Raw genomic sequence first — 12,169 nt, forward strand, 5'->3', positions numbered from 1 at the left:
TTGTCACGTACATACGCTTAACGGTGTCCGTCCGCCATTTTATGCTGGGCCAAATGGTCTCCAATAGAGCCCATTAAATAGATGGATGCTATATATTTATTTAACTTTTTTTTTAGAAAACTAACAAAGCCATTACGAGCGTATGCACTGGATCGACCCAATTATGTGTTCCCCTGATAATTAGAGTTTGCACGTTGAACATCGCCTCCTCCTCCCTGGGCTACTTTGCAGCTCATGCATGAGCAGGTAGAAAATAGAAATAGGAGGAAATAAATAGTACTAGAAAAAAATACATATATTTTTGTAAAATATTTGGATAAAAATATTTCTATATTATAAAAACAATAATCATACAAAACTAGATGATAGGGATAATGTGAAAGATTGGATCGGGTGATAATGTGGCCAACAATCACTTTCAAACAGCGTGGTAACCCTGGGTACTAAAAAGATAATATAGGATTCGGTTTAAAAACTTCAATATTTAAAAATCTGACTAATATTTTTTTTATAAAAAATAGTGTTACGTATGTGGTATCATTAAATTTGTATTATTTTCACGTAATATTAAGTTCGTAGTTACTGAGAGTGCATTATGCAATACATAAACTGTTTTAATATAAAATTTATGTATAAAATCAAGAGCCACAAAAATAGCAATACTAAAAAAAAATCAATGTCTGTTTTATTATGTATTATTGAGTCATATAAATACGGTTCTACTCTGTTAAAAAAGTTTTAGAATGATAATATATCTATTGCAAATGCAGCAAAAATCAACGACAAAAATATATTTTTGACACTTTACTGAAGTTCAATTTTTACACACATTTATGGGCTAACTAGCAAGCGCGCCAATAGACGCGCTGATTTTCTAGTTTTAAGTTAATTCAGCCTAAACGTGGGTACGAGTTCATCCAAAAAGTGGGCGTAGGTTAAGCCTAAAGGTGATCATAAATTTGGCCCAAATTTGCACGTCAATAAACTAGGCAAAAGGGTCCACTCTAACTCCTTCAAAATATAGGTCGGATCATATTCATATCGCTTATCTGTATCCCTCAAATTGTTAAAACCAGAGAAATAATTCCTAAGACAATATTGAGAGGTGGTGCTGGCCGACATGGCACATTAAATTAGAAATATTTTGTGGAGCCCACATGTCATCTCACTCTACCTCACTTCTCTCTCCTTCCTCTCTCCCCCATATCTCCCTCTCCTCGCTCTTCCCCCTCTAGTAGTGGCAAGGGAGCTTGAGCTCCCAATGGAAGCGACAATGGCGAGTGAACCCCGTCGAGCTCTAGCTCACCGTCCATCCATGCCACTCTCCTCTTCTTCCTTTGCATTTCCCCTCGCGCTCTGTCCCACACCGCGATGACACGCTGGTGATACCCGCACCAGAGGTGAATAGGACGTGGCATCCTCACCAACCACCGTACGGTCAACCTAGCCATCATTCCAACCAAGCTCAATCACTAATGATCTCGATCTCGGCGGCACATGGCAGATCGGATCAGGGCAGTTGGTTTCTTGATCCCGTCGGTTCTGTAGATCAGGGCAACAGATAGTAGAGACGTTGGCTAACCAGATCGAGGCATAAGGCAGTGGGAGAGCATCAGAAGGGTGGTGCCGACGAGGAGGGCAATGACATAGGAGTAGCACCAGCCACTAATCGATGAAAGCTTTGATCTTTTCTTTCTTGCTCCCTCGATGGAGCTCAAGCTCAGCCTCAGCATGCATCTTCCCAACCATGAAACTAGCTAGCCAAGAAGGAGATGGCTACTGGCAGGACCACGGAAGCAATCATTAAATCTTACTAAGATTTGGTTGATCGGGGCGTGATGGTGAGGCAGAAGGAGGGGGGGTCAGTGTGGTGTTGCAGGATTAGCGAGAAGTTCGCCGATGGCCTAGTAGAGTTCTAGGACCGGTACATGCTCGTTGCAGTAGAAAATGCAAAGCGAGAAGCCGCCACTCACCAGCCACCATGCCCATAGGACAATAGGAGGAAGAGAGGGGAGAGAAAGGAGCCACCACTGGCTATCATCGGTCACTACACTAATACGTGGACCCATGTTGACTCAGCAAGTTGAACTAGCTCAACGTGCCACATTAGTGAAAACCTAATGCTGTTTTAGGAGTTATTTTGTACCTGTTTTAACAGTTGGAGCCTCGAGGAAATCATTATACCTGTTTTGCGGTCGAGAAATATGAATCAGATCCGACCTATAGGAGTGAGTCAAGTGGACCTTCTCCATTCACCAGAGCAGCGCTACTGCGCTAGTAATGTAAGCCCAAATTTTCTGTGAGTAGGGCCCAAACGTGTGAACAAATTTGTCCCAAATAGCATTTCAGCCCAACCATGCACGTCAGTTGGGCTAAAAGTGTGCGTTCATCGGCCTGTAAAGGATGCACATAAATTCGGGTCAGTTCGGCCCCATATCTCCGCGTCAATTCGATGAGCAGCGCGCGGGGTGGGCGGTGTCATGAGGTGAAAGAGAAACCGATGAGTGCGGGAACGGCGGCGGCGGAGGGGGGATCGGCGATTGATGGGAGGAATTGCCGTCGTGGTCGGAGGGAGCGGCCGAAGAGAGGCCGTCGCAGTCGCCGCCGGTGACCATCTCACAGCGTGACAGCGCCGGAGCAGCGTCTTCGTCGCCGGCGGCCATCGCCGGTGACTTCGAGAATCAGCAGCAGCAACAAGGAACGCACGTCTCCCATCCCTTGTGTTTTACTGAAGACAGAATTTTTTTTCCATTGACTGTATCGCTTCAAATGCATTTCTGAATACTTGCAATTATCATTTGATTAAAATCAAAATCAAAACATTTGAGATCAACATAGGAATAATAACAAACAGGCCTAACACCCCCAAAAGTCATCACAACTTTGAGGTCTCTGTAAGAAACAGCAAAGAGTAAACTAGGTTCTTAAATGTGGTTTGTGATTGCTGGAATGGTGAACCCAGCCAGACCCACATCTGCTTCAGTAAAATCCTCAAACAGGTAGGAAAAAACTGAACTGAAGCTCAACGATGTCAGTTAATAATCACAGTTCTATCAAATATTCATTCATGGAATTCTCATCTTGTTTAGTACCAAACTGATTTTTGCATCAGATTTTTGCAGTATCAACAAAATAGCTCAACATTGAACGGTTTTCTAGTTCATGCAAAAGATTAGGGTAAGAGCTTATGTATGTCTACAGCTCTAAATTCAGCCAAAAGAAGAGCCTTCTAAGTTCTTTAACTATCTGTTTGTTGTTCCCTTGTCAGAAAGCTAACTAAATTCACAGCGTCGATATTGAGAGTCAGAGAACAATGGCCGAGCAGTAGCACCTCCTGCCAATTGACCTCGACTCGGTAGTCACCCAACCACACCCTTCCTTGTAGCGTTCCACCTGACAAATCGGCCAACACCAAGGCTTAATTATCAGTCACAATACATGAGAGTTGTACAGGAAAAGCTGGTGCTTAATGACCGTAAAAAAATTGATGATCATCTGAAATGCAGCAGATAATAGCAAGAGTGGCATGGTAACAAATGATATATGCAGTAGAGACAGGTGCCAATACAGTTGTGCCTCAAAATAAAAGAACTGGCAACTAAGTACAAGATTTGACATTTGATTTTTTTTTTTTTGGCGGGGATAAATATTTGATACTCCCTCCGTTTCACAATGTAAGACTTTCTAGCATTGCCCATATTCATTTAGATGCTAATAAATCTAGACATATGCATATGTTTAGATTCATTAACATTTATATGTATGTGGGCAATGCTAGAAAGTCTTACATTGTGAAACGGAGGAAGTAGTTGTCAATTAAGTTGAATATTGATGTAATGTAGGTGGTATGGGCATGGTAAGAAATTTGCATCTTGGAGTAACACCTACCACATCCAAGATTGCATCTCCTTCACCTTTCACCCCACCAAAAGCGAAGATCGAGCCACCAAGTACAGCTGAAGAATGATATCCTCTGTTGTAGTTCATGGGTTCAGCCATCACCCATGATGGCATCCTTGGCTCATACAACTCGACAGTAGCCACCATTGTTTTAGCCTCAGCGTCATAACCGCCAATTGAGAATCTGAACAAAAACGAACAACAAAAATTACATCAAAAGAACAGAAGGTAATATACACCAGAGGGATTCAATCTTCAGGTACACATTCTACAATCTTTTGTTGTAGAGGTCAGGAGTTTTATAAATGGTTCCATTATCTTAAAAAGGAAAGACAACCTTTTTTAAGAGAACATTCTGCAACCTTTAGTTGGTTATTTTGAAGTATAAAGAAAGAACTAAAAACTTACATCTTGTCATCAAGCACTGCCAGTGTATGACAACCTTTTCCTGTACTCAACTTTGGGAGTCTTTTCCAGCTAGGCTCCCGAGGATCAAGTCTCTCAGCAGAGCTGGTAACACAGCATTTGTTAGCATAAAAAGAAATTCTGAGATGCTTCTCATTTTAATGAAACAATAATTTCCCTTGCATAAGAATAGGCTAATGATAGTCCACATTTACAGTTTTACACTAAGCCATAGGCCACTGCATCAGCTCTAAGACATTTGTAAGTGTCTTTTAGAAAACAAGTACTACTCGTTCGTTTATTGTATCTGCACCAATTCAAAACGGAACAAATCAAGTACTAAGTACAAGCACAAAAGGACATCACCTAAGATATTGAACACCGTTGAAGCCTCCAACTGCATAAATTGCACCGTTAAGTTCCACGCCTGCTAGAGCAAAGCGCTGATAAACCAAGCAGGAGATGTCAATCAAACAAAAGAATTCATCACACAGTATGGAGATTTAAGGCTCAGAAGCAAATATTTTCCGAAGACAATATTATAGAAAACTGAAGTACAATTCTTAATTAGTACACAAAAATGAATAACTTGTTGCCTCATTACAGAAGTACGAATTTTCATGGAGAAATTGTTGTCTCATTACACAAGTATGACTTTTCCTGAAGTAAATGATTGATTTTTTCCTATAATTTTTTGTTTCCTAAATAAATTTCCATTAATTCTATTAAGAGCTTCACTACTCCATGAGCACAAATCTTTTAGGTTTAAACAAAATGAGTGGAGTAGAGAGTGACTAATACCTTATCCAGCATAGACTGATTTTTAATCCACTTTCCATAAGCAGGATCAAATACTTCAACGTCAGAGAAACACTCATTTCCATCTCCACCACCATATGCATAGATTTTTCCATTGAAGCTAACTGCAGCAAGGCTCCCTTTATCATGAGTAAATGATGGGCATGTGGTCCAATCATCACGTCTTCGGTCATAACAGTCGACTTCATGAAAAAGTCAAATGCAGGATTAGGAAAGAACATAAATCGGAGAGCTTGTGAGGAAACAGAACAAAGAATTCAGTAAGTAACCTGTATCAAACCAGCAGACTCCATCACCACCACCAAGAACAAATATCTTGCCATCTAATGCAACAGTTGAGGCATATGACTTTCCAACAGCCATTGATTTGAGAGGTGTTAGTACGTCCAATGAAGGGGAAAAAGAGTCTAGTGATGGCAAATGTGAGAAGCCATCAAAACCACCAACTAGATAAATGACATCTTCTGAACCCAAACATTGTTCAACAAACTGGCTAAGGGAATCATCAAGGGTTAAAGGATCTATCTTTGAATTCAATGTCTTCACCGTGCCCTTGAGCTCCACAACTCTTTTTAGTAACCTCTCGTTCACACCTTGTAAGTATTTGAGTTCTTTATTGGACCAAGCCTGCATTTTTAACATAACATAAATTCAACCACCAAGGAAGATTAATTCTCTAGGACTTCCAAGTTTTAGTTGAGAATATATTATATTCATCAACTGACTACAGCAAAGTTAATTTAAAATATAATTATTAGGTATAAATTAACTAGATGTGAGACCGATTTTATAAGCATAATAGCAAAATCATAGACTACTTTGATTTCTAGCAAGCTGGTAGGTAAAAAGCACTGCAAACATATTTTAGATTTTCCCTTTTAGTACACATAACAAATTTAGTCATTCTAGGCTGCAAAAATTAGCTATTGTCGATGAAAGCAAATCTTAAACACATGCAACCAAGTTTAGCATATGTAAAGTAATATACAATGATTTACTCAACTTGACAGTTCATGTTTTATTCTATTCATTCCTACCTTTTTTTCCCTTTTTTGTGCTAAAGGTATATTATATTAACACAACTCTACAATTTCCTTAGACTTCTCACTTATTTTATGCATATGGTACACAATTCATAACTTTAAGATTGCAATCTTAGTATGATGGGTTAATGGCATTTCAAAAGAGACCTGCTTCTTCTCCATGATCGCTATCCGCTCATATAACTCTTTGACTATATCTACCAACTGCACAAACAAAACTAATGTGAGAAATTTGGAATAGATAGGCAAAAGCTGAACATGTTAACAAGATTGAATGAATACACACAAAAAAACAAGGATGATAATGAGAGATGCCACTATGTGCAAAGTTATAACCTTGACTTCTGTACAGGACTCTGAGTCCAATGAGTGCATCAGCAACTTAGAATGCCCCCAGGAGAACTGATCTACTTCAGAATCTAAGTTTTCTGGCAAATCATCTTGTACATCCTTACAGCTATACGCATCAATACTTTCAGTTTCAGTAGCATTGGCATAAAAAGTAGACTTCCTCTGCTGGACAGACAACATCTTGAGCTTTTCTAGTACCCCTTTAAAGCTAAGCTTATCCTGCTGACCAGACTGTTCTTGTTGCTGCTGCTGCTGTTGTTGTTGCACTTCAACCTCCTTACCCGATAGTGCATACTCCTCACTCTCTGGGGTTGTGTCTCCACAATCCAGATCATCAAAACCATTGACATGTTCATTACCTGAGCTAGCATGCTCTGCATCCACATGGACCACATCTCCTGTTCTAACTTGCTCAAATTTGTTATTGTTTACCACATCCGCATATGACTTTACAATCTTCTCAGATTTGAGACCATTATTCCCCGCATACACTGGTGCCCATGACGATCTCACATGCTCATCAGCAGGTTGTGCAACAGGAGGCGACCAGCCATTGTTGGTAGAAGGTGAAGGGGTAAACATATCCATCAAAGCACGTGTTTGTGCATGATCCAATTCAAACTGGAAAAAATGAAGCTTCTGGCCAGGAGCGCCAGGCATCCTCTGGTAGTAGTTGGCTAGAATAGCACCTCTAAACTGACTTTCTGCTAGTGGAACACACCACACTTTGATCCGCATGGCAACCTAAACCGGCAAAAAAGGACATTCATGTTGGAGTCGTTTCATTGAGATTTAGCAAGAAGGCAGCTTCCAAAGATACAAAGATCAGGGATTGTACCTGAGCAGGATAGCTGGTCTTTCCCTTGCCATCTTGTAACCATGCATTTGATTCAGGACAGAACTTGCCATTGCTCGCAGCTTCATAAATACCATATAGTTTGCGGTCATCGTAATTGAACAGGAACAGAGGTAGGCCTTCCTTGATATTTTGTACATAGGAGAGATGTGTTCTTGGCAAGCCTGAAACATGGCACAAATATAGCTACTAAGTTGGTGGATTACCTAGCAAGTTGCAATCCTTTGAAAGGTGGAGATATTTATCTTACTCACAGGAAGAAATGAATGTGTCAATTTTATATGGCTAAGTTTTGCAAATAGATATCTTATGCAAAGAGTTTGAATTAAGAAAGACAAGAACGTACCGAAAAGTTGCCGTGAGTGACACTCTGCGATGGTATTGTTTGTGCAGCCAAATATCACAGCCCCAAGATCTTGTGGTCGGAGGTTTCTTGTGGTAACAGACGTGTTTGCTGGCCTGCCATTTTTCACAATCTGGCTCCAAGAGGTTTTTTTCTTCACCATCATTTTGACTCTAGAAGATGGAGAACCAAAAGAAAATACACATAAATAGACTGAACTGTATCGTTGATTCTTGTTTTACGGAAAGCAACAAGAAGTAAAACTCTTTAGGAATCACCAACATTATTTTCAAGAGATGAGTTCTTTTGGGTGTTAATGGAATAAATCATGATTTTTTCAGAACTCGCGCAATCAAATCACATTACTGAAGCGCAATGTAGAACAAAAGCAACTGAGCCCTATTCCTTGACGACTCATATGCAGAACAAAGAAAAAAACAAGAAATGAATCACGAGTTAGTGAACTCAAAAGGAGTATCAACATGAACTCCAGTTCGATCAATGTCTCAGTAAATGGAATCCGTACAAAGCCCACACTTCTTGTGGGGCTACAGGGCAAAATCAATGATGGAATCAAACAAAGTACATCAATCTAGTGACAGGGCAAAGACCACTACACATGCAAGATTAATGAAGCAGCGACGGGACCAACTTGAAGTCGATTCAAGAACGGACCACAGTTTGCTTGAGAGGAAAAAAAAAACATCACCAAATCACAAAAAAGAAAAAAAAACCTAATCTGTTCACGAATCGTTGCCCTGCTTACACACATACGCGTTCACCCAAACATGAACGGATGAACCAATCAAATACGCGTTCACCCAAAATCCACAAGAAGCACTAGCTCATTACCATCCAGTTCCTTTTCTTGCTTAGATTAAAGCACATAATCAAGCCTCAAAAAAACAAACATACACACGCGCACACAAAGAAACAAAAGAAAGAGGGGGAGAAAGAAATGAAAGAACAATGCGGTTTGGGAACAGTGGTACGGCCACGTACCTTGGGAGGAAGATTCGATCGGCGCGGCTGCCAAAAAACAAAACAAAAACAAAAACAAAACCCACCCGGCCACCACCGCTACTGTTCCATGGAGAAGAAGAAGAAGAGGAGGAGACGATCGCGCTGCACTGAACTAGGATGAGGAGGAGAAGGAGGAGTGTTTCTTGGTTGTTCTTGTTCCTCCTCGAGGGCTTCACGAGAATATGCTTCGATGTGAAGGAGGAGGAGGAGGAGACGAGGAGTGAATTGAGAGGGGAGGTGGTGGGTGTAAAAAGGTGGTGCCATATTTTTTTTTACTGTACTGTACTACTGTGCCTGCGTGTCAGGATGGATGGTAACTACAGCAAGCGAACCCAGGAGGGGAAAGGTGGGGCCCACCGTGCAGTGAGACAGACACGTCACGGTTTCCGCCCCCAAAAGAGGGAGAATGGGTAACCCTCTCTACTCCCGTATGGGGTCCATGGACCAGTCTAAAAAGACCCAAATTTTTTGGAACATAAATTTAAATGCAATTTTAGATAGATTTCTTTTTACTCATCATGGTATCAATCATGAAGATGAAAACATTGCAATAGAAACGGTGTACTCCCTCCGTCCAAAAAAAAAAAAGTAAATCATGGGTTTCCATGTCGAAGTTTGACCATCCGTCTTATTTGAAAAAATTATAAAAAAAATAAAAAGATAAGTCACGCATAAAGTATTAATCATATTTTATCATCTAACAATAATGAAAATACTAATTATAAAAAAATTCATATAAGACGGATAGTCAAACATTGGACACGGAAACCAGGGTTTGTCTTTTTTTTTTTGGACGGATGGAGTAGAAGGAAACCTCCCCTAAAATTGACCTTAGAACCAAAATTTCTAAAATTCAAAATGAGATGTCGATTTCTAGCTTGGTACTCTTTGGTTTGGACTTTTGGGAGTATTGGCCTTGGTCGGCAGCCAGTTTTGTTGCAGCCGCTGTGACTACAGCGGTTGAAAATCACTGCAGCTTATAGCCGTTTTAAACTGCTGCTGCCGCTGCCAAAAAATTTCTTCCGAACACGGCTATTAGCATCATTGGACTGAACACATGCATGCATATGATATCTTCTAGTACCAATCAAGAACCAATGCTAAAAATTTGGAAGTTTTTCAGTAGCTCAAAAAAAAAACAGACAGGACCATTTTTGACATTGCCTTTTCAATATGACGCAAAAATGATTCGTGCAAGCAACTACGCATGTGCGTTGGCCGGGCGGAGATCCTGCATCCTTTTACCATCTCGACTAGTAATTAACCAAAATCAACAATCCTGTAGTCACACCAAAATCAAGTTGAGCCGTACTGATTAACTGGGACAAGTACCACATGTTCAGCAACACACACGCAGAAACTGTTCGCGAAATCAAATTGCACAGTAAAGAGATGATCATGTTGACAGCAAAAAAAAAAAAGATTGGGCATCAAAAGCTCGGAGAAAGATGCAAGTGTCAGGATCCTAGTTAATGTTAACACTATGGAAAGCAAGCAAAGCGTTGGAAAGTGGGGCCCCACCCAAACAGAAGCGCAGACACGACGCAGTTTCCATTCCAGGCATGGTGGGAATAGAGAGAGAGAGAGAGAGAGGAGATAAGCCAAGCCAGCATCCAAAGTCTCCTTTTTAGCTGCTATTGCATTGCATCCATGGACCAGTTCTGTGTCCACCGATTCAGTTTTCCTTCTGTTTTTTTTAGAACATTCCCTGTTGCTTATCTTGTAATTTAGCTGCTCATTAGCATAGCTGTTCATGCCTCCATTTGGATTAGATCCTAGCATTGGATTGGAATGCTATGATCCATCCAATAGCATACAGAAAAACGAGCAGATTGATTATACGAAAATGGCATCGGTATATTTGCTGCAATAAATTTTTTTAGAAAAATATTTGGCTTGGAAACTCTGTAGAAAAAGAAGGTGACGTCAACCTCTAAGTGCTTTGACTGCTTTCCATCAAAGCATCACCAAACACCTATGATATGTTGCTGCATGTACGTACGTACCACTTTTCTACCGAGACGGCAACCAATGCTTCCTTTAATACTGCAAACCACCGTGGCAAAGATCTCAAAGTATGTCTTAGAGTTTTTTTTTTAATGCGTGCAGCCATATTAACAAGATAGTACTTCCTCTAAAAAAAACTAGATATAGTATTGGTCATGAATTTGATTAAAAAATGATTTTGTTTCTCCACTTTATATATACTAGGTGATTTTCTGTACGTTACTATGGAATTTCTAGGTAATACTCTAAAGTAAAACTTTCTGTCGGGCTTTTCTCAGGGTTAAGTTTGTTAGCATAAAACATGTTATAAAGTTGTTTTTCAGAAATATAACAAATAGAATAGTATTTCTGTTGGAATATGAGAACACGCTAAATGTTGTGCTTATTTCTCAACAAACGTGCTAAGTACGTGTAGATAGGAAGTAAATAAGTAACTGAATCTGAATTCTGAAATAAACTGCTAAAACGTTAAAATGAAATCCAATGGATGATAAAATGACAATGACATGGCTTAATGCAGTGGCTCTTTTTATATGTGTAATTGTACCAAAGTGTCTTGTAAAAAGAAAAATGTCTACCGATTTCTTGGTTTGACCGTTTCTTTCCCATCTCCATTCAGGCTCTGTAAGAGCAAGTTTAATAGAATAGCTAACTCCTAATTTCAAATCATTTATAGGGTTTGTTTGGATCCTTCGGGCTATTAAATATCTCTCCGAAATCTTGCTATTTAGGAGTATTAAACGTAGATTACTGACAAAACTCATTCCATAACCTCTAGGCTATTTTGCGAGACGAATCTAACGATGTATATTAATCCATGATTAGCGGATGATTACTGTAGCATACTGTAGCAAATCATGGATTAATATACCTCGTTAGATTCGTCTCGCAAAATAGCTTAGGGGTTATGGAATGGGTTTTGTTAGTAATCTACGTTTAATACTCCTAAATAATAAGATTCCGGAGGGCTATTAAATAGCCATCCGGATCCAAACATGCCCATAGTCAATCTAATAGCTAATTCATACTTAAAAAATACAATAGTTAACTACAAATATATACTACATCATTAATAATTGGTCCCGCATATCATACACACATAATGTATTGGAGTTCGTGTTGCAGCTGGCTACAAATTTATAAGAGCAGGTACAATAGCAGGCTATATGTCAACTATAAACACATATCGAGGAGATGAAAGAAGACAGAGATGAGCAGCGGACTACAGATTTGTAACCAACTATAGCACGAGCTTCAAGACGAAATGTATATATGACAGGTGAGACCATATATTAATAGTGTAGTATACATTTATATGTTACTATTATATGAATTGTCTGCAGGTGATTTGGAGCCAGTTGTTGGCTATACTATTAAACTTGCTCTAACATGCTTCTCTTCTCTCTCTCATCTCTTATCTTC

General features: G+C 39.7%; 1 protein-coding gene across 2 annotated transcripts; it reads right to left on the reverse strand.

Annotated features, from left to right (window-relative positions):
• Positions 1–3,031: 3,031 nt before the first annotated feature.
• LOC9271129 (uncharacterized) lies at positions 3,032–8,962 on the reverse strand. Of its 2 annotated transcripts, none has more exons than XR_010742779.1 (11): positions 8,720–8,962; positions 7,721–7,890; positions 7,357–7,538; positions 6,504–7,262; positions 6,315–6,371; positions 5,394–5,751; positions 5,107–5,306; positions 4,672–4,732; positions 4,309–4,410; positions 3,889–4,084; positions 3,032–3,393 (listed from the first exon to the last, which is right to left on the reverse strand). XR_010742779.1 is itself a non-coding variant. In XM_015790659.3 (11 exons), the coding sequence occupies exons 2-11, from the start codon at positions 7,881–7,883 to the stop codon at positions 3,304–3,306; spliced, it is 2,184 nt and encodes a 727-aa protein (XP_015646145.1). In that variant the 5' UTR covers positions 7,884–7,890; positions 8,720–8,962; the 3' UTR covers positions 3,032–3,303. The 2 variants fall into 2 exon arrangements, 1 of the variants encoding a protein (XP_015646145.1); XM_015790659.3 differs by having other exon boundaries at positions 4,672–4,748.
• Positions 8,963–12,169: the final 3,207 nt, after the last annotated feature.

Source organism: Oryza sativa, chromosome 7 (assembly GCF_034140825.1).
Source record: "Oryza sativa Japonica Group chromosome 7, ASM3414082v1".
NCBI lineage: Eukaryota > Viridiplantae > Streptophyta > Magnoliopsida > Poales > Poaceae > Oryza > Oryza sativa.